General features: G+C 31.4%; 1 protein-coding gene across 1 annotated transcript in view; it reads left to right on the top strand.

The window, feature by feature from the left end:
* LOC659348 (DNA-dependent protein kinase catalytic subunit) overlaps positions 1-18,058 on the top strand; it is a 29,957-nt gene extending 11,899 nt beyond the window's left edge. Inside the window, exons 7-16 of the mRNA XM_008201721.3 lie at positions 1,321-1,523; positions 1,641-3,541; positions 4,382-7,705; positions 10,251-11,736; positions 11,785-11,984; positions 12,035-12,303; positions 14,493-14,746; positions 14,792-14,992; positions 15,046-15,287; positions 17,275-18,058. Coding sequence (XP_008199943.2) covers positions 1,321-1,523; positions 1,641-3,541; positions 4,382-7,705; positions 10,251-11,736; positions 11,785-11,984; positions 12,035-12,303; positions 14,493-14,746; positions 14,792-14,992; positions 15,046-15,287; positions 17,275-17,992 — 8,798 coding nt within the window. The 3' untranslated portion in view covers positions 17,993-18,058. The remainder of the gene's footprint in view (positions 1-1,320; positions 1,524-1,640; positions 3,542-4,381; positions 7,706-10,250; positions 11,737-11,784; positions 11,985-12,034; positions 12,304-14,492; positions 14,747-14,791; positions 14,993-15,045; positions 15,288-17,274) is intronic.
* Positions 18,059-18,787: the final 729 nt, after the last annotated feature.

The raw sequence follows: 18,787 nt of genomic DNA, 5'->3' as shown, positions 1-18,787 counted from the left end.
TCATACCTTTTCAGTGACATTTATGATGTCATTTATTTTTTAATATTGTTTTAAATGACATCTGACATTTTGATTAGTGTTTTAGATAGTACACAAGTTTATCTTTCTAGTAAGAATAAAAAAATCGAAAAAAATTAAGCAAAAAAAATAAATAAAAGAAAATAAAATAAAAAAGTTGAATAAGTTTTGAAAGTTTTATAGAAGGAGATATGTCTTGTGTTTTTGTTTTATTTTATAAGGGGTGATTTTTTTTTGTTTATTTTTTTGTGTTTAGATTTCATATTAAGAGTTTTCATGATAATTTGTGCGGTACTTACGATTCAGACTGTATAGTCCAATTTTTATAAACAATGGAGTGTTATAATAAAAATGAAAATTTTTATATGGATAGCCAACAACAAAATAGGCGACCTATATGTTTTTATTTTAACCAGAGCTCTACCGTTTTTGAGAAAAATAAATGAGAAGGTGAAAATTCTTGGCCTGACGTCAGCAATGTTCCTTTTTGAATCAGCCAGTCACAGAACTTGTGATAGAAAACTTGCCAACAAAGATAGCTTGAAAGACGTACGTTTTTTCTTAATTTTTGCTTCTGTTATTTTACATACGACTTCAGATGTGCTGCAGGAGCAGTCCTTTTACCAAAACACAAACTCCTGCAAAATATTATCACACAATCGGCAACGCATGGTTTTGACGTTTGTATTTGTCGTTTACCAGTCTAAAAGTAGGTCGTACCGTTAATTAGATGCAGCAAAAAACTGACAAATCATTAGTCGAGACATTGCTTACGTCACAGAGCAAATTTTGTATTATTACTAAAAAAGTCCGATTTAAAAAAAAATTGATGTTACTAGACATAATTTTGTGTCTACTTTCAGAATCTGCAATTTACAAAAATCCTTAGTTTCGAGTATAACACTCTATCGTGATTTTTATATCCAGAAAACTAAAAAATTGATCTGGCAATATAGTAAAAAAAATGTTAATTAAATTTATTATAGAGGTACGGCATAAGGTCCGGCGGAAACAAACAAGTACTGACAATGGTGCCAATTTTACCAAACTGTTTTGTGTTGATAAATTCGTTAAAAATGTCAATGGGTTTTTTATAATTTTTTTTAGAGGTTTCTTGTACTTACCAGAGAGCTTATGGCTATTTTATATGTACCCTGTATTCTAAAATTATGTAAAACACCTTGTAGAGTATAAAAGACTAGAAATGATTTAAATTGGTTCAAAACTAGAAGAATTCAAGTTGTTCTTGAAACTTATAACTTGAATTGGGGTTTAAAATTGAAACAATCTACTCTTTTTTAGCTAAACAAATGTCGGGTTCTGGAATATCCGATTTGGATGAATTGTTGAAACATGTCTCAGTTTCCTTGCTTCGATTAGGATGTGACATGGATCAAGTTGTTGAACAACTCTTTAGACCACTGTGTTTCCAATTAATTCATTGGTATACACATCCTTTCCAATCACGTAGTGGACACGAAGCCATAGTCATCGAAGCTATTTTGGTAAGTTTTGTTATATATTAGCTATAAAACGATTTTAAGGACAGTGAAATAAGATAAAAAAATTAAAAGAAAAAATGTTGTGGTTTTGTGGAAAATTTAATTGACATTTTTTTGTAGGAAAGTATGACGCATCCAACCGACACGGCATTACGTGATTTTGCCGGTAAATGCATAAGTGAATTCGTCAAATGGACGATTAAACAATCAAATGAAAAAAATTTGTCGAAAGATCCAATCAACATAAAAATTTTAGTCAAAAAAATGCGATTCTACAGCATGCATCCTGATTCCAACAAAAAATTAGGTGCCGCTCTGATTTTTAATAGCATATACAGAGATATTCGAGAAGAATTGTCGCTTTTGAGTATGTTTTGGATAGAGATTCTTCACATTTTTGTGAAAAGTTTCTCAAGTTTGGAAAATGACGGAATTGATGAGAACTTGGTCACACAAATTAATAATGCCTTGAGTCGACTTGAAAGAGGTTTTGTGGAAAAATCAGATTTGTTTAATAATCTTGATACGCAACGAAGAATTCCAAATGAGTTCAATGGCGGAAAGTTAGCCGATGTTGCCGTGTGGTTGTTGAAACAGACGGGTGTAAAAAATGATCATTGTAGAACAAAGTGTATGGAGATCTTTTGTTCGATTTCATCCAAATGTAAAGGTTATACAAATATGCAAAATTTCATAAACTCACATTTTGATGGCAGTTGGATGCGAGATATCTACGAAACTTATTTAATTCAGCATCCAACTTTACAATGTCCAATGAAGAACGAGGATTTTACTCCGATTAAGTGGATGCAAGGATTGTTATGTGCTTTGGATGGTTTTATTTTTATCATCAAAAATAAGTTATCATCAACTTTAAGCGAAACTTGCACTACATCTATTCGTTACTTTCTCGAAAACGTATCAACGATTACTTTAGATGAGGCTTTTGCTATAATTGAGCCAAAAATGTGGATGTTTACAACATTCGAAAAACTACATTTTGATAAACAACGTTCTCAAGCCGTCATCAAAATTTTACAACTTTTTACGATATGCGAGACTATAACTGCATTTTATACTTCTCACCTTTGGAATTTGTTGGTTAACTTTGTATTTAATCGTCAAAGTTTGGGTTTTGAGTGTTTTCAACCGCAAGACGATGATAATGAAAGTGTTTTGAAAGGATTTTTAAATAGTTTGCCTCAAAGCCAAGTTCTTCAAGTTGGAAATGTTCTATCAAAGTATGTAACGGACAATTTTAATGATGAATTTGATTTGAAAGATCACGTTAAGTTGAAACAAAGACACATTGTGAGAGGAATTTACATTTTGCAAACACTTTCCTTGAAACAGTTTACTGTTGGAAGGGTTGCACCATTGTTGAATAAATTTCTCCAATTTGCTGAAGATAAAATCATCTTCTTAGACGACCTCCAAGACACTACTCTTTCTTACTGTATTACCGTTTTAAATTATTCCCTTGAAGATCAAAATGAGTTTAAGGTTTTCGTTGATTATTTATACAAGGATTACAAAGTTCAGACTACAAACTGCAAGCAACCGATTAGTTTTGGTACTTACCTATTTACCATATTCGAAGATACCATCATCCGTAAAGTTGTTACAAATTTTGATGTTTTTTTCACGTACTGTCTGGAATATAAGGACAAAATCGACAAAACTGTGGAATTTATTTTCTACATTTTAAGATGCATTGGTCTTAATAAACATTTTAAAACTCAACATGGTATTGTTAATATCGTATTAACAAACTGGGATATTTTTGAAGAATTTTTTAACGAAAGCCTTTCCAACATTCAGTTGGGGTATAAGTTACTGAAACTTTTTAACCCAACCATCAAATCGAGCAGGCTTCAATGCGACAATTTGAAGAAATGGTTACTGTGGGTATTAACCTACGAAACAAATGTGATGTGGAGAGAAGAATTTGAATTGAAGATTGAGACCATTGATTTATTGAGTGACATTTTGGACAACCTTGATGAAAATACAGATCTAAGGTTAGTGTTACTTTACTTATGATCATATGACTTCTTCCTTCTTTCAAAATCCATAATTTCTGCATTTGACTTTTGCTTAGATTCTCGACAAGTTTAAAAGCTTTTATACAGTTAGTAATTCAGACATGAATAATTTCAGTTTAAAATTTTTAGCAATGGTCCAAATTTCTTCTTGACACAAACTTAAAGTATAGTTTTAATTTATCTGGTTTTCATTTAAGTTTCTTTAATGTCCTTCTGCTTTATATTTTGCGAATCAAATTTGAGAGGGTTTGAGAGGGTTTATGTTCCTGAACTAGCTGAAATTTTTCAAACACCTGTAGTCTCATGATATTGTGATATTTCAAGTATATTTTGTTTATAAATAATTTATAAACAATTACTCTAGTTTACAAGGATTTTAACCCAAAGATAAAAACCTGTGTGTATTGATAGAATAATTAACCCTAAGATGGATGCTAAACTTGAAAAAAACTAGAACGTTAATAAGTTTTTTAAATATTTTTTATAAAGTAACAGTTTGTTGATAATCTTTACTAAATCCAAAAAGTCAGAGTGTGCTTGATATCTCTCTGCATAAAACTTTAAATCTTGATGGAAAAATCTTTTATTTACCGGTTTTGATCCCATGTTAAAATTTTGAAGTTTATAAATAGCATTGCACAATTACTTTGGTTACAAATCTTTAAATTTTAATACCATAACTAATCTACAGTCAAAAATTTCTTCACTTAGAGAAAAGCACATTCTTTTTACTTTTAAGTATTTTTTTCAAATATAAGCTTTTTCTAACATTTTAATTACGGAAATAGTTACTTATATCCTATTCGTTTGTTGTAGACGCTCTCTGGATTGTTTTAAAGCCAAATTAATCTCCGAGACGTCACCAATTCCTGCAGAAGAGAGGCCATTTATCTTGGATAAACTCCTCTCTCTAATCCCAAAAATTAGGTGTTTTGAGCTTCTGGTTTTCATTCTGGAGATTTATGCTAAAATGTCCACTGGAAACAGTATCTCGGACGTAAAGCATTATATGACTGAAAATATCATGAATAATCAGCAAGAACATAAATTATTACTAGTCAAATTATATGATTTATGTCTACTTGAAGACCTTGATAATTTCCAAAAGTATAAATTGATTATCGATACGAGTTCAGTCTTTCAGTACTGTAACGTTACATCATTTGAAGATTTTTTTACGGAAACTATTTCAACAGTACTAACGGTTCTAAAAGAACCCGTCACCACCGAAAATTTATCTAACAAGATTCTACATTTCTTATTGGTGGGTGTATTATTTTTGAGATGTCCGCTACAAAGTGATGATAGTGAGATCAGTCGAATAACACAAGCGGCTCTACCTCAAAAACCAAACAATAAGACTTTGTTGCTTCAACTGTTGAAGTTTACATTGAATGCTATTAAAGACACAATTGATTGTGTGGTAGAGTACGAGGAATTGTTTCGCTTGTATAAGTGTCATTCGTACAATGCGATGATTTCAATCGTATGCAATTCAATGAAAGATGCCAATTTCTACACAAAGTTATTTGTACGCCAGGAAGACAATAAAGACATATTGTGGAGTAGCTTAATTGATACGAAGAAAACTTACGTATTTCAGGCCGATTTTGATAATATTCCCAAACAGACAAAGATCTTGCTAAATATACGAGACGAGATGAGGCTTCGTAAAAGAAACGAAAACAAGCAAACTCAGTCTGTGAGATATATCGAGACGCAGCGAGTTTTCAACAGTTCGTTGGCTGAAGACGTGACAAAATTCGATTTCACAAGCAGTATTTTGCGAACACAGTCAGATGACGATGCGGAAAGTAACGAATTATTTGTACAGAGTGAAATCGAACTGGATTGTACCGATATTTCAACTCACGAATGTATGGCCAACGTTTGCGGTGTGATTGAACATATGTTTAGAGCTGGCATTAGCGAATTTCCAGATGAAGAGGAACAATACGAATTGCCAGCTTGGTTACAAGCAATTAGAACATTACTACTCGATGAGAACACCGCAGTTAATGTTAAAATATTTTGGGTGAAAGTTATCGACAATACCATTCACATTTTCAAACACTTTTCCAAATATTTCACGGAACCACTTCTCAAGTTTATCGTTGATCGAAGCGCTGGAGAGGTTATGAATTATTTCGTTGCCGATGTGGTCGCAGTTTTGGCAACATGGTGTACCGAAGTCACTCTCGAAACACAAACGGAGATCCAACTTGCATCAAAACTTGTCGCATTTCTGATCAATAATCTTAAAAACGACCGACAAGATATATTCAAGTATCACCTCCAGTTAATTCGGCTCTTGGTTGAGGCATGGAAAACGTCAATTGAAGTCCCTTACGATCTAATTTATGCGAAATTGAAAGTTGAACCAACTTGCAAAGCTGTGGAAATTGGAATACATGTCTCGTCAATATTTTTGGCAAACAAACTTCTGCCATGGAAAGGCGACAGCAAAGACTTTTGTAAAAGTATCTTTAACGTAATTCTTAAAGCCAAGTACAAAACTATTTATAGGCCTTGTGCTGAAACACTTGGACTTATCCTACGTGAAACCAGTCATGATTTACCAAAACTGTGTGGGAATGTTCACATTTTGTTGAAAAAAATTAATGAGCCTGATAAGTACGCCCATATCTTAGAAGGGCTTGTTTTACATTACCCGCCAATAGTCAACGAGGGTTACTTGAACAGTCTCTTAAGCCGAATTCATGGAGTCCCTAAGCCGTTAAAGATAATTTATTTACGAATTTTACTAAGTCGTTGCGACGATTTGCACAAACTTAGTGATTTCAAAACAGAAAGGTGGGAGACTTATATTGAAAATGACCATCTCGAAGTGCAACTTCTCGCGCTTGAAATTGTCCATAAGAGTCTGAATGTCTTACGTTTTGCTCCAACATTTCCAGAGATTGTTCAATCAGTTTGTAAAAATGTGTCAAACACGAACGTTTTATGCAGAACTAAAGTGTTTGACGTTGTGATGGCAATTTGCGAGACGGGAATTTTACCCGAAGTAAAACCTGTTCTAGTTCAAGGACTTTGTGACGAAGATACAGAAATTCGAGAAAGAGTATATAATTTCTGGCGGAACAATTCGTCAGTACCTCATCCAGTCGCTGATCGATTTTTATATTTACTGAAAAACTTTTATGAGGAAAGCACCGAAAATGATTTTCTTGGAAATTGTTGTTACTTCTTATTGGAGCGTTTGAAATTTGCGGACGATTATAGCAAGTTGCTTTTTGAACATCCTTTGGAAGACTGTAACTTTGAAGACTATTACTTGGAAACAAATTGGCGTGCCCGCTATTTATCTGTTGTACCCTTGTTTGCCGAAACTGTGAGAAGTTTCAGTATGAGTCTGCAAACTTTTGACTCGAAACTGAGACAAACACAAACTTCGCTTGAATTTGCACCCACACAAGTTGTGAGGTCTAAACAATTTTCACAATATACGATGAGTGAAAGTAGTTTATTTATTAAACCCGAAGAGGAGAAAAGTTTCGTTGATCCAAACTCAATCAATTTGTCGTACAAATATCGCATCCCCAAGCGACGCTTCCTTAAAGATAAAGCTAAAGTTCACAGTTATTTCGCCCAACAGCAAGTGAAGAAGTCAAGCGAGAAAATCGAAAAGAGAAAAGAATTTGCCAAAGAACGCGAAAATAAAGTCACTATATATAGAAGTTATAGAAAAGGGGATTTACCCGATGTTCAAATTACTTTACAAGCTGTACTAGAGCCGTTACAAATTCTGGCTTTACGTGATCGTGAAATTTCAAAAATTTTGTATGAAAAGTTCTTGAAGAGTATATTGGAAAAAAGGAAAAGTGATGCCAACTTTATTCAAGAAATATCAGTTGGAATACAAACAATATTTAACAATTCCTCCGAATTTAGTAGAAATCTGTTTCGAGCTCTATTTGATGCTCTAATCTTTAGCAAGAGTTCCATTGTATTTCCACCAGAATTAATAGTGAGCGTTTCTCAGTCAAGTGGTTTAAGAGGTTTGGGAGCATTGCTTCTGGAGGAATATTTAATATCTTGCGATGTGACAGAAGTCGAAGCGAAGAAGTCACGTGGGAACCAATTGAGTCAAGACACGAACCTTTGGATAAAATTGGCAGAGTAAGTAACGTGTGATGTAGAAACAGCTGTTTGAGTTGGTAACACTGAATGATGATTTTAAGTGGTACAGCTCACCAATTAACTTACTAATTTTTTTTTGGGTTTTGACCGTCAGTAACTAATCAAATCGAATGAAACATCCCAAATACCATCAAGTTCAAATACTCTTGTTAAAAGTGAACTAAGTCGAATGCGACAGTCTAATCAGATTCGATATTATTTGATGTGTTCTCAAAGAGTTTTAGCGGATTTATAATAAATCACTACATATTAGAGTTCTAGAAAAGTTTTTACTAATCTTGGTGATTTTGGTGATTTTTAAGCTTATTCGTGGTCCTCAGAAGGGAACTAAATCGAGTGAAACACCAACATACCGTAAATTTTTATTTAATTTTTGGTAATTTCTAGGCGTGTTTTGAGATGTTTTGGTTCAAAATGCACTAAATCATGTTATATAATTTGAAATATTATGCACTTCGTATAATTTAGTTATTTTTCACTGCGTTCTGTTTTAGCAGTCCAAAAACACACATATTTTAGCTCAATTTTGTCCATTCTTGGTTTGTTTTCAGTGAAATTTTGCAAAAATAGTTCACAATATACAAAAAAAACAAAAATAGTGTCATTTTGGATCTACTTTCAGCCCGGTTTAATGCAATTTCGAAAATCCCAGTTTCTCTATTTTTGATATTCCAGCTTATCTTTTGATGAAATTTTTACTTAATAGCTGTGTTTCTGGTATTTTTGGTGGTTTTTCGGTTCGTTTTAGGGAAATCTCGTAAAAAAATAGTTCAGAAATGATCTTAGCAGCTTGCAATATGTAAAAATAATATTCATCTTGACGTAATTTTCTGGTTTTTGGTTGATTGTTTAAAACACTTTGCTCAAGGGCGACCCAAATCAACTGAAAATCTAAAATTTCGATTTATTTTTGTGTTTTTAAAGCTTGATTTTAATTTCTTCTTAAAAATGAACTCAGTTATGTGAAACAGTCTAAAATGACACGTGTTTCGATATAATTTGATGATTTTGTAGCCGGTTTTTCATTGAAATTTTTTGAAAAAACGTGCTTAAACCATCGAAAAATGCAAATTCACTTCAATTTTTAGCGTAACTGTGTAATTTTTCGATAATTTTCATCAAGTGCGTACAAAGCTACTAAAACGCACGAACAGAGTCAAAATTTTGGTATTTTTGACCAAAATTTCAGCCCGATTTAATGAAAATCTCGTCAAAGTATAAACTAATTTTCTCATGTTTTGGCATATTTTTCAGAAAAAATTTGCTAAATAACTGAGTTTTTTGGCTGAAAAATGTGCGAAAAAGTTTGAAAATACAAAAATAATGTTGTTCTTGACCTCGGTTTGTTTTATCAAAATCTTGCAAATTAAAATGAAATTTTAATACAGAAACCAACTTAAAGGCTTGAAAAGCGTATCTGGTGCAATGTTTTCCGACTTTTTTGTTTCATCTTTGATGCAGCTTAAAAATTAATAATATCGAATGAAACTGCTAATAAAATACCATCAATTGCGAATTATCTCAACGCCAAAAAATTGGCTTTCTAACTGACAAAGTGCTGAGAAAATTTTGTGTTTCCTCAAAAACGAGTTAACATTTCTGTTGCAAAAACAAATATCTTTGTTATATGATTGTGAACTTGCGTGCAAAGCCGCGGGCAATTGCTAGTTATTGTTATATTTCTAAAAAAATACCTTATTCTGTTATTTTTTGCTTTTCGAAAATTGGGTAGTTTTTCGGTTTGTTTTAACAAAATCTCATTAAATCACGATGAAACTTTAAACAACAGGTGAAAGGATTGAAAAATGTGAAAATGACTTCATTTTGACCAAAGTTTTCTGATATTTTGGCTGATTTATTTTTGACGAAATTGGCCCAAATAGGTAAATGTGGTAACACAGCCAAAATACTGTCAGTGAATCTGTTTAAAAAACAAGGTAACTGAAGTAGAATAGACTAGAATGTCAAGCTAATTTGAAGATTTTCAAACAGTTTTAGGGAAATGTTTCTTCAAAACGTGCTTAACATTTATGAAAGGTCACCAAATATTAAATTTGATGATTTTTCGGCCAGATCTGGCAAAAAGTGTGTGGCTAAAATAGTGCCATTTTCGTTGTAAATGTCACTATGTTTTATAATTTTAACAAAATTTGTACGTCTGGTAACTTGCTCAAAAAATTACAACAATAATATTATTTTTCGCCTTAAGAGTATTTTGGTTGTTTTTCGGTTTTCTTAAAAAAAGGTCTGATATTTTATTTTAGCTTACAAAATGTAACAATAGCACCTTGTTTGAAGTTTTTTTACTTGAGTTAAATTTTCGACTTGTCTTGACTGAAAAATAATAACACATGAGCTGACCCGGTTTAAAACAGATAACAAAATAGTTAGGTTTTTTGTGGCTATATTTAAAAAAAATGTAGTGTTATATTACATTCGGCAGAAAACGAAAGTGCCAACTGAAACGATCATTCCAGTTTACTCGGTATTTTTTTAATCGTCTAATCAGTTTATATTAATTTAGGCTGTATAAAGAAATGGAAGAATGGGACGTTGTCAAATCAATTTTCCTCGAAAAAACACAATGCCCTCAAGAAGTAAAAAATGCTCTTCTTGCCGAATCGCAAAAACAATGGAAAGATGCTCGAGATCTTTATCAAAGTTTGATAGAAACCGATGACGTTATTGAACGAAAAGATTTTTATTATGATTCCTATTTCAAGTGCTTTGCACATTTAGGAGCATGGAATGATTTAATAAACTCTGTCGATTCCATCGTTTCGCAAAACCCCACCGAAACTTGGAATAATTTATGGGATCAGGGTTTTAATCAAGAAAAACTTTTGCCATGGTATATAAGTGGACACTTGAAAGATATTTTGTTTACCGATAGTTCCACGCAACATTTTCTCTCAAGTCTTAATAGTAGTCTCGAATCCAGTCACTTGGCGCATCTTGAAACACATTATCTCGAAGAAATCACAATGTTGTGGATTTTTAAAAATGACATACAAGAAGCCGAACACTATCTAAAAATTTACATTAACAACTTTTTAGAAGACTGGCAACAATTGGATTCATTTTACGCAAATCTACGCTACATGAAATTATTAAAATTGCGAAATATGATTGATATCGACAAGTTTTTGGACGTGTTAAACAACATTAGCATCGAAAATGTGGTAGAAATTGATGGTTTAGTTAAATACTGGAACAGAGCGGCCTTTGAGAACTTACCTTCGATTTTATTAAAGGAAGACAGGGTTTTATACCGGAAACAATTTCTCCGTACTTTGGTAAGAAAAATCGAATCGTTCGATAATGATGATTTTGCAAACACCTTAACACAATTAAATGACATGAGCCTTAAACTGGACGAAGATATTTTGGAGGCAGCGATTGGAGAGAACAATTTTTACATGACCAAAAAATACTTAAATCTCTCGAATAATAGAAATGCCTTCAAAACGCAGCTAATTTTAAGCAAACTGGCTTATATTAAATCACTCATGCTTAATAACTCGGAACAAAAATTGAACGTGATATTGCAGGGAATTAAGACACTTGTCCCCATATTTGAAGAAACTGAAAGTTTTCTTCAACTTTCAGCCCACGTTACTTTTTTCAAACACCTCGATTATATCTCTTCACTTCTTTCGCAAAACGAAGATTTGCTTCAGAATCGTCAGTCAGATTTGATGACTTTGACTGAAGTCACTCAAAGTGTTTCTTCCAAAGATGTTGCATTTTTTGCAGCTAATAAGTTAAAATCGTTTCTTCACAATTACAACACTTCCGATGTTTGTACTGATGCGTACATACAGTACGCTGATGCGTACGTACAGTTGGCTTATTTTGCAAAGAATCAAGGAAAAAAGTATTTCAAAGACTTCATGTTGTTTGTTTTAAGAGCAATGAAGTTTAATTCAAAGGAGGGCAAACAACTTTTCCCATGTGTTTTGATGGAGCAAGAATTTAGTCTTGAAGAACAACAACTATTTCTTACCGAAGTAAATATTTTATTGGTTTGGTAACTAAAAAAATTATATGTTTTTTAGACTGAACAAATCCCAGTGTGGATGTTTTTGAAATGGATTCCTCAAATACTTGTTAATATAGATTCGTCTAAAGTCACTGTTATTAAACCGCTTGTGTTGAAAATTGCTACAACGTACCCACAAGCTATAATGTACGCTTACAGGTTAAGTAAAGAGAACTATAAATGTGAACAGCGGGAAGCTAAGGAGTTGATTGAGACGTACATGTTCATTTTGTATATATATTTTTTTCTTAAAAGTTAAATTTCAGTCTGGACGAGCTTTTATTAACCGACGAGGGAGCAAATAAATTTTTGAAAGCTTTATCTTTCATTGGAATACCAGCTGCCATCTTAATCTACTATGTTCGAAAAATTGTAAAACTAATTGCTTCCAGTGAACTAGGTCAAGCTAAAATTGTCCACGATTTTGTGTTGAAAGAAATGTTCATAAAAGCTGACTCACGTGATAGCGATTTACTACAAGGAAATATGTTTAAGTCAATTACAAAATATGAAAAGGATCTAAAAAATATTGGAAGTAAGTGTCAATTGCTTTAGAATTATTCAGGATGTCTCACCTAAGATTTTCGAGCTTGATATCTCAAATATTTGTCATCGGATTTTTATTAAATTTAAAGTGCAGATATTTTAGAAGGTGAAGATTAAAATCCAATTAATGCAACAACTCAAATCTTTAAAACGTAATTTTTACATGTCTTTTTAAATTATTAAATCATTTAAGACTTATATTAAAAAAACTGTAACAAAAAACTCATCCTTGAAAGACCAATGACGTTTGTTTGGCGTGAAAAAATAAAAAAAACTGTTAAACGTGGATACAGATGCAAAAGCATAGATGGCTACGAAACAGATGCACACTACCACTGAATTTTGGTCACATCTACTCGCACAAAAGTGTCACGCAAGTGACATTTCACATTTAATCGCACTATTTTACACGAAAACGTGTTCCCCTTTGCCCTTAATTTTAAATAAAAGAAATGTGTTTCAAAATTACATTTTTTAACTTGAGGTAATTTTTTTGCTCCATTTCATAACAATCCGTTGACAAATAACTGAAATTTTAAACTCGAATATGTTAGATGAGACACGCTATATAATTTAACTCTCCAGCTTGATTAAAATTATGAAAATCAATGTTTATATGCAACTTTCTAAAGTTTAAAAACTACTCTAATTATAAATTCAAATATTTACTTGGTATAAAATTATAACATAAATTATAAACATTTTAACTACATGTTCTTCCAAAATATTTAACAAACTTTATTTGTTTTATGATTATTTACACATTAATTTATTGTGCAGTAATAGCTGCTATTAGAATCATTAGATTTCTATTATAAGTAAAAAATAAATTCAATTAGAAAAATGTTAGATCAGGTAACTTAATACTTGTTTCTTAAACCAACGTATGGAACAAACTATTAGGAAGAATAGAATATACTCAAAGATAATGTACTTACACAAAACTTTTCTCTGTAACTACTCCAAACCAAATAGATTTCGGAAAATACATTCTCATTGCATAAATGATGAAAAACATTTTATCGTAAATGTCTCAATTAAAACATTTTACATTTTAACAATAATTAATATATACTTTTATCTAATTTTAACTAGCGAAGAAATGTCAAATAATGGCCTTCCTAATAAAGATGATCTAACGCAATTTTAGAAAAACATTTGGTTAGAGAAAAAGATTTGAATTTGTCATTATTATAATTTAATCTTACCAAAATAAAAATTTTAACCAAAAATTTAATTACAAATGATATTTTAATTAAATTTATACATTCGTCACATAATACTTAGAAAGTTCCTGGTACTGATAAAATTCGTAATGTTTGAAAAATTCACATGCATAGAGAAAATTTTAATGTATTTAATAGCAAAAGCTGATTTTTGTGTGATTAGGTACTAATTTTTGAGATACACAAAGCTGCGAAATGGCACGAACGAACTTAAAGCCAAAAGTTTAAGAACCGATCTAATTCAAATAAAAAGGGCTATTTTTCTGGGCGACTTCACTCAACTTGTGGTTTTCTTTAGCTATAAAATCACTTTCTGATGTTCCTCTGGTTATGGTTTCAATTCAAAAAGCTATAAAAGAATTATCATAGTCTGACTTATCTAACGTATAATAAATGCTATTCTTCGTCACTGTTAAAAATTACACTTTTCCTCCAGTGCAAGGAGGTTTTGCCAACTGTTTGTCATCATTTCTTAATACGAAACGTCAGATAATTCTTAACCGATTTAAAGCATTTTTAAGCTTTGTTGAGTCTAGTTCGAAAAATAAATGTTGTATTCAATTCGTTTTCATGTAAGTCGGTTTATTTGTAAAGTGTCAGATTTACACTCCTTACATTTTTGGTTGACAAACTCTTTTATTTTTCTCCAAAACTGAAGGTTTTATTTTGCAATTTAAAATAAGGTAATTAATACAACATATGATTAAAATAATTCTTAGATTTTTTTTCATTTGCCGGATTAAAATTTTATAATTTCTAATGTTTTGTGAAAAAGAAAATACGTAAAAATTTACCGCAAAATTACATATAAAAATATAAAAAAAATTCGATGATTACTTACGTATTTAAACATTTGTTTGTTATAGAACTTGTAAAAAAATCTTTGGCGGTAGCATATTATGCAACTAGCGTTTACTTATGGCTTAAAAAAACAATTTTATATTTTTATAAGGGTTGTTGACCAAGCCTTCGGAGACACCAAATGTCCTTAAACAACTTCAAAAAATCAACACAAATTTAGGAAATACACTGCAGGATCGAAGGGAAAACCAGAGGAATTCACGTCTTCTTAAAGAATATTGTCCTTGGTTGGCCAACTTTTCTGCAAGTAAAAATAATTTAGAACTTGAAATTCCTGGCCAGTACGATGGTGAAAGGATACCACTTGTCCAACACCATGTTAAAATATCTGGATTTTGTCCAAATGTAAGTCTCTATTACACATTGATTCACAGCTCACATTTTGTTTAGGTTTCCATAATGAGTTCTTTGCGAAAACCTATAAAAATAACAATTTTGGGTAATGATACTAAGGAGTATCCATTCCTTGTAAAATTTGGCGAAGACGTTCGACAGGATCAACGAATTCAACAGCTTTTTTCCTTGATGAATAATATTTTTCAACATGATAGAAATTTGAACGGACGTAAATTTCATATACTTACATACCAGGTACATAATTCATTTTTAATTCTAGAATTTTTGTGAAGTTAAACCGGTTTTAGGTTATACCATTAACAACAAGTTTAGGTATAATACAGTGGATTGGCAACACAAAGTCTCTTCATGAATTTTCAAATAATGAGAATTTTGACAAAGTTGTTGAAACCTTCACAAAATGGATTTATACTTCCGCGAATCAATCACCTTTCGATGCTTATGGAAGAGCGGCCATGAAATATTCGCGAGATAAAACCATAGTCAAGTTCAAAACATTGGTTAGCAAAATTAGCTGGGATGTTTTCAGGTATGTCCTTATTTATTTTTATGTTTGAAAATTGATAGTTGACCCGTTAACCAATTATATAATTTGTTGTGATTATCCAGTGAAATAAGTCCATTAGACGATTTTGTGTTAAAAAGTTCAGAACTTTTGCGGATAATTTGTTGCAATGGCATGGTTTCTTGGTAATAACACTAAATAACTAAAAGACAACGTAATCTATACACCAACCTAGTTAGAACATTGTAAAATTTTTTGTTTGAAAAGTAAATGAATAAAAGTTAGTATAAATCGCAAATTGGAGGTATGTAAAACAATTTTTTTTTATTTTGTTAGGACTAGAAGTGAACGTAGGTTTTTTTTAATTAGAAGCTCTTTAATTTTTAACCCATTTGTTCTATCCATCCAATGTTAATACTGTCTTTTTTCCTCTTTTTTTTTCTAAAGCTCTACTTCCGCATAACTTATAAATCCGGGAGCTCATAATAAAAAATTGTAAAGATTCTCTCTAAGCTCTAAATTTGAAAATAAATTGTTTTTAATATAAAAAAAGAGGTTTGTTGTAAGTTGAAATTTTTAAATGGAACAGCCAATTTTTCATTTTTGCATCTAAACGACTTTTAAATTACCTCTCTAAGAACATTAACAAATAAATGTCTTTTGCTGATTACTGAAAAGATATTTAACTTTAAACATTAAAAAAATTATTAACTATTGTTTCAGAAGTCGAAAATTAAATTTTCATATTATATTAACTTTAATGTTACTCTTAGGCTATTATTCGTAATTTATTACAGTGAAATAACTAAAATTTCAATACCTATGGCGAATTTTCAAATTTCCAACAAATGGTCTTTGGTAGAGTAACCACAGTGCTTGTGAACGGTGTGCATTGTTGCTGAAATTAACTTTTAAAGTGAAATATCTTTTTTTATTCGTAATCTATTTTACTTATTTAAAAAATGCTGCAGCTTGGTTTCATAGACTAAGGCTTTCGACGGTTAAATTTACTAGAAACATCAAATCTTTTAAGCATTTGTATTCCAGTCAACTCTTAGAATCAACAAATAACAATGAATTTTCATTTTTTATTAATTTAATTCTCAACACGAATTAAATGTCATTTAATTAAATTAAATGACAAATGTAATTGGAATCAGCTTTATTATTATTTGCATCGATTACGAATTTCGTCAAATTAATGACTTCGAAATTTACTAAAAACATCAAATGAAATCTTATTTTAAGCAATTGTATTCAAGTTGAAAACTAAAATTATTTTGTGTCCTCATGTTTACGACTGAATAGTTTATTGCCACAGATGATTACGGTTGGAATACCTACCGATTCCAAATGCTGGGGTTTATTGGCATGACATTTTCATATCACCCGGCCGTAGTAATATTTAATAAAATAGGGAAAACAGAAAGATAAGCGCTTTTGTCAGTAATCTTTGATAATTCTTAATTAAATTCATTGTATTTGGTTTTGCATATGTATCAGAAGTTTTTATTGTTTTTTCTTCAGAATTTCACAGAATTTAAAATTTTTTAGCACTATTGAAATAGTTTCAAGTTTTAGTTAAAACGTCAAATTGAAGTGTAATTTGTACTTTAGACTCAACAAAAGTTAACATTTTAACAAAATCTTTAAAAATTCGTTTCTTACTTATTATTTTTGAAACAAGTACATTGTTCAGGCACTTTTTTATGTTTTAATATAGAGTTTAATCATGTACTTGTCAGCCATTTTTTTAATTAATTTGTTTAGCTGTAGCTACATAAAGTTTTTCTTGTCTAACATTTTTTCGTTTTTACCTTTTTTATGTGAACAATTGACTTACTGATCTTGTGTTATTAAGTTTTTATATCCCTCAAATAAGTATTAAGCCACACGTTTTTAGAAAGAATGAAAGAATGAAAAAAATTATTTGACGAGTCTTATTTGTGGTTAACTGGTCTACTATGAATTTTGGAATCGCGCTTTATTTCTACGAACCTATTTATTGTAGATCTACATTTTTGAAATTAAGCAGCAACACTGAAGGTTTCTTTGCACTGCGAAATAACTTTATCAAAAGCTACGCTATCATGTGTGCCAGCCATTGGATCGTAGGTGTAGGCGATCGCCATTTATCAAACTCCTTAGTATGTCTAAACAGCGGCAAGGTTTTGGGTATCGATTTTGGTCACGCCTTTGGTACGGCAACCCAAATTTTGCCCGTACCAGAACTGGTTCCGTTCCGTCTAACACCTCACATTGTCAACTTAATGGAGCCTTTAGGAGCTACGGGATTATTTAGGGAAATCATGGTGCATTGCTTGAGATCTCTGAGATCGAATTCTGCTTCCTTGTTGTCCACAATGAATGTTTTCATTAAAGAACCGTCACTTGATTGGCTAGAGCATGCTTCGAGGTTTAGCACCGGTGTGGATACGTCTAATTGTGACTGGTATCCGGCACAAAAAATCGAACAAGCCAGAAAGAAACTAGCTGGAGCTAACTCTGTCAATATTATGATTGAAGATTTGCTTGCGGGACATCAGAAAAATCAAGCGTACATGAAGGCTTATATTGCGTTGGTTGAAGGAAATTCAGATTTTAATGTTCGAGCTAGATTGGCAGGCAATGGTTTGTCAGAGGAAGATCAAGCGATTTGTCTTATAGACCATGCTACTGATTATAATTTACTTGGGAGGATGTTTGAAGGTTGGGCAGCGTGGGTCTAACTTAAGGTTATATTTTTGTACTCTGTAATGTTTTATGTTTTCTAATACAGTTTACTTATTAATGAATTGGTTATATTTTATTTTATTCACTGTGGCGGGTTTTTGAGTTTTTCATTGTTTTTTTAAAACTATACTAATTTTTGGTTTCTTTACCGAGGATTGCCCTGTCAACAGCGCGATTAAATTTATTTGTTCGTAAGATCCTCAGCCATGATCTGTGAGAACAAGCAACTTCAGGAGAGAAAGAATTTGCAGGCCCTAAAAACTCCTTGAATTTCTAAACTAATTTAATTTAATAAAATAAAATAAAACTTACAAATATGGATACGCTGAACATAGTATATAAGAAAAGTTACATAGAATGATTAAACTCTCTGAACAAATCCGAAATACAATAATTTTACATCAATTTTTAGGGCTTATTTTAAATAACTAAAATCTCAAAGTAATAGAATATAGATACAAAAAGACACATTTTTGACAATAACATCAAATAATAGTTATTCTGAAGCCATTTCAAAAGCTTCTTATCATTTTTAACAAAAATCATAAACACTACATAAAAATCATCATTTGTCTTTTGTAACGAACAATAATTGAATCATAAAAACATAAGACTTATTCAGGGAGCACCTGAAACATAGAGACACAAACTTAGTTGTTATCTAGATTTTTACCAATTACACAGGTACTTTTAATACAAATCAATTTTAAATGTTAACTTCCACGATTTTACCTAATCCAAGTCACATCACAACCACTAGTGTAATCTACCGATTAATAACCTTTTGATGG

The sequence above is a fragment of the Tribolium castaneum genome, chromosome 4 (genome assembly GCF_031307605.1).
Source record: "Tribolium castaneum strain GA2 chromosome 4, icTriCast1.1, whole genome shotgun sequence".
Classification (NCBI taxonomy): Eukaryota; Metazoa; Arthropoda; class Insecta; order Coleoptera; family Tenebrionidae; genus Tribolium; species Tribolium castaneum.
Note: the sequence above shows the minus strand (reverse complement) of the source record. Positions and strands in the feature narration are given on the sequence as shown.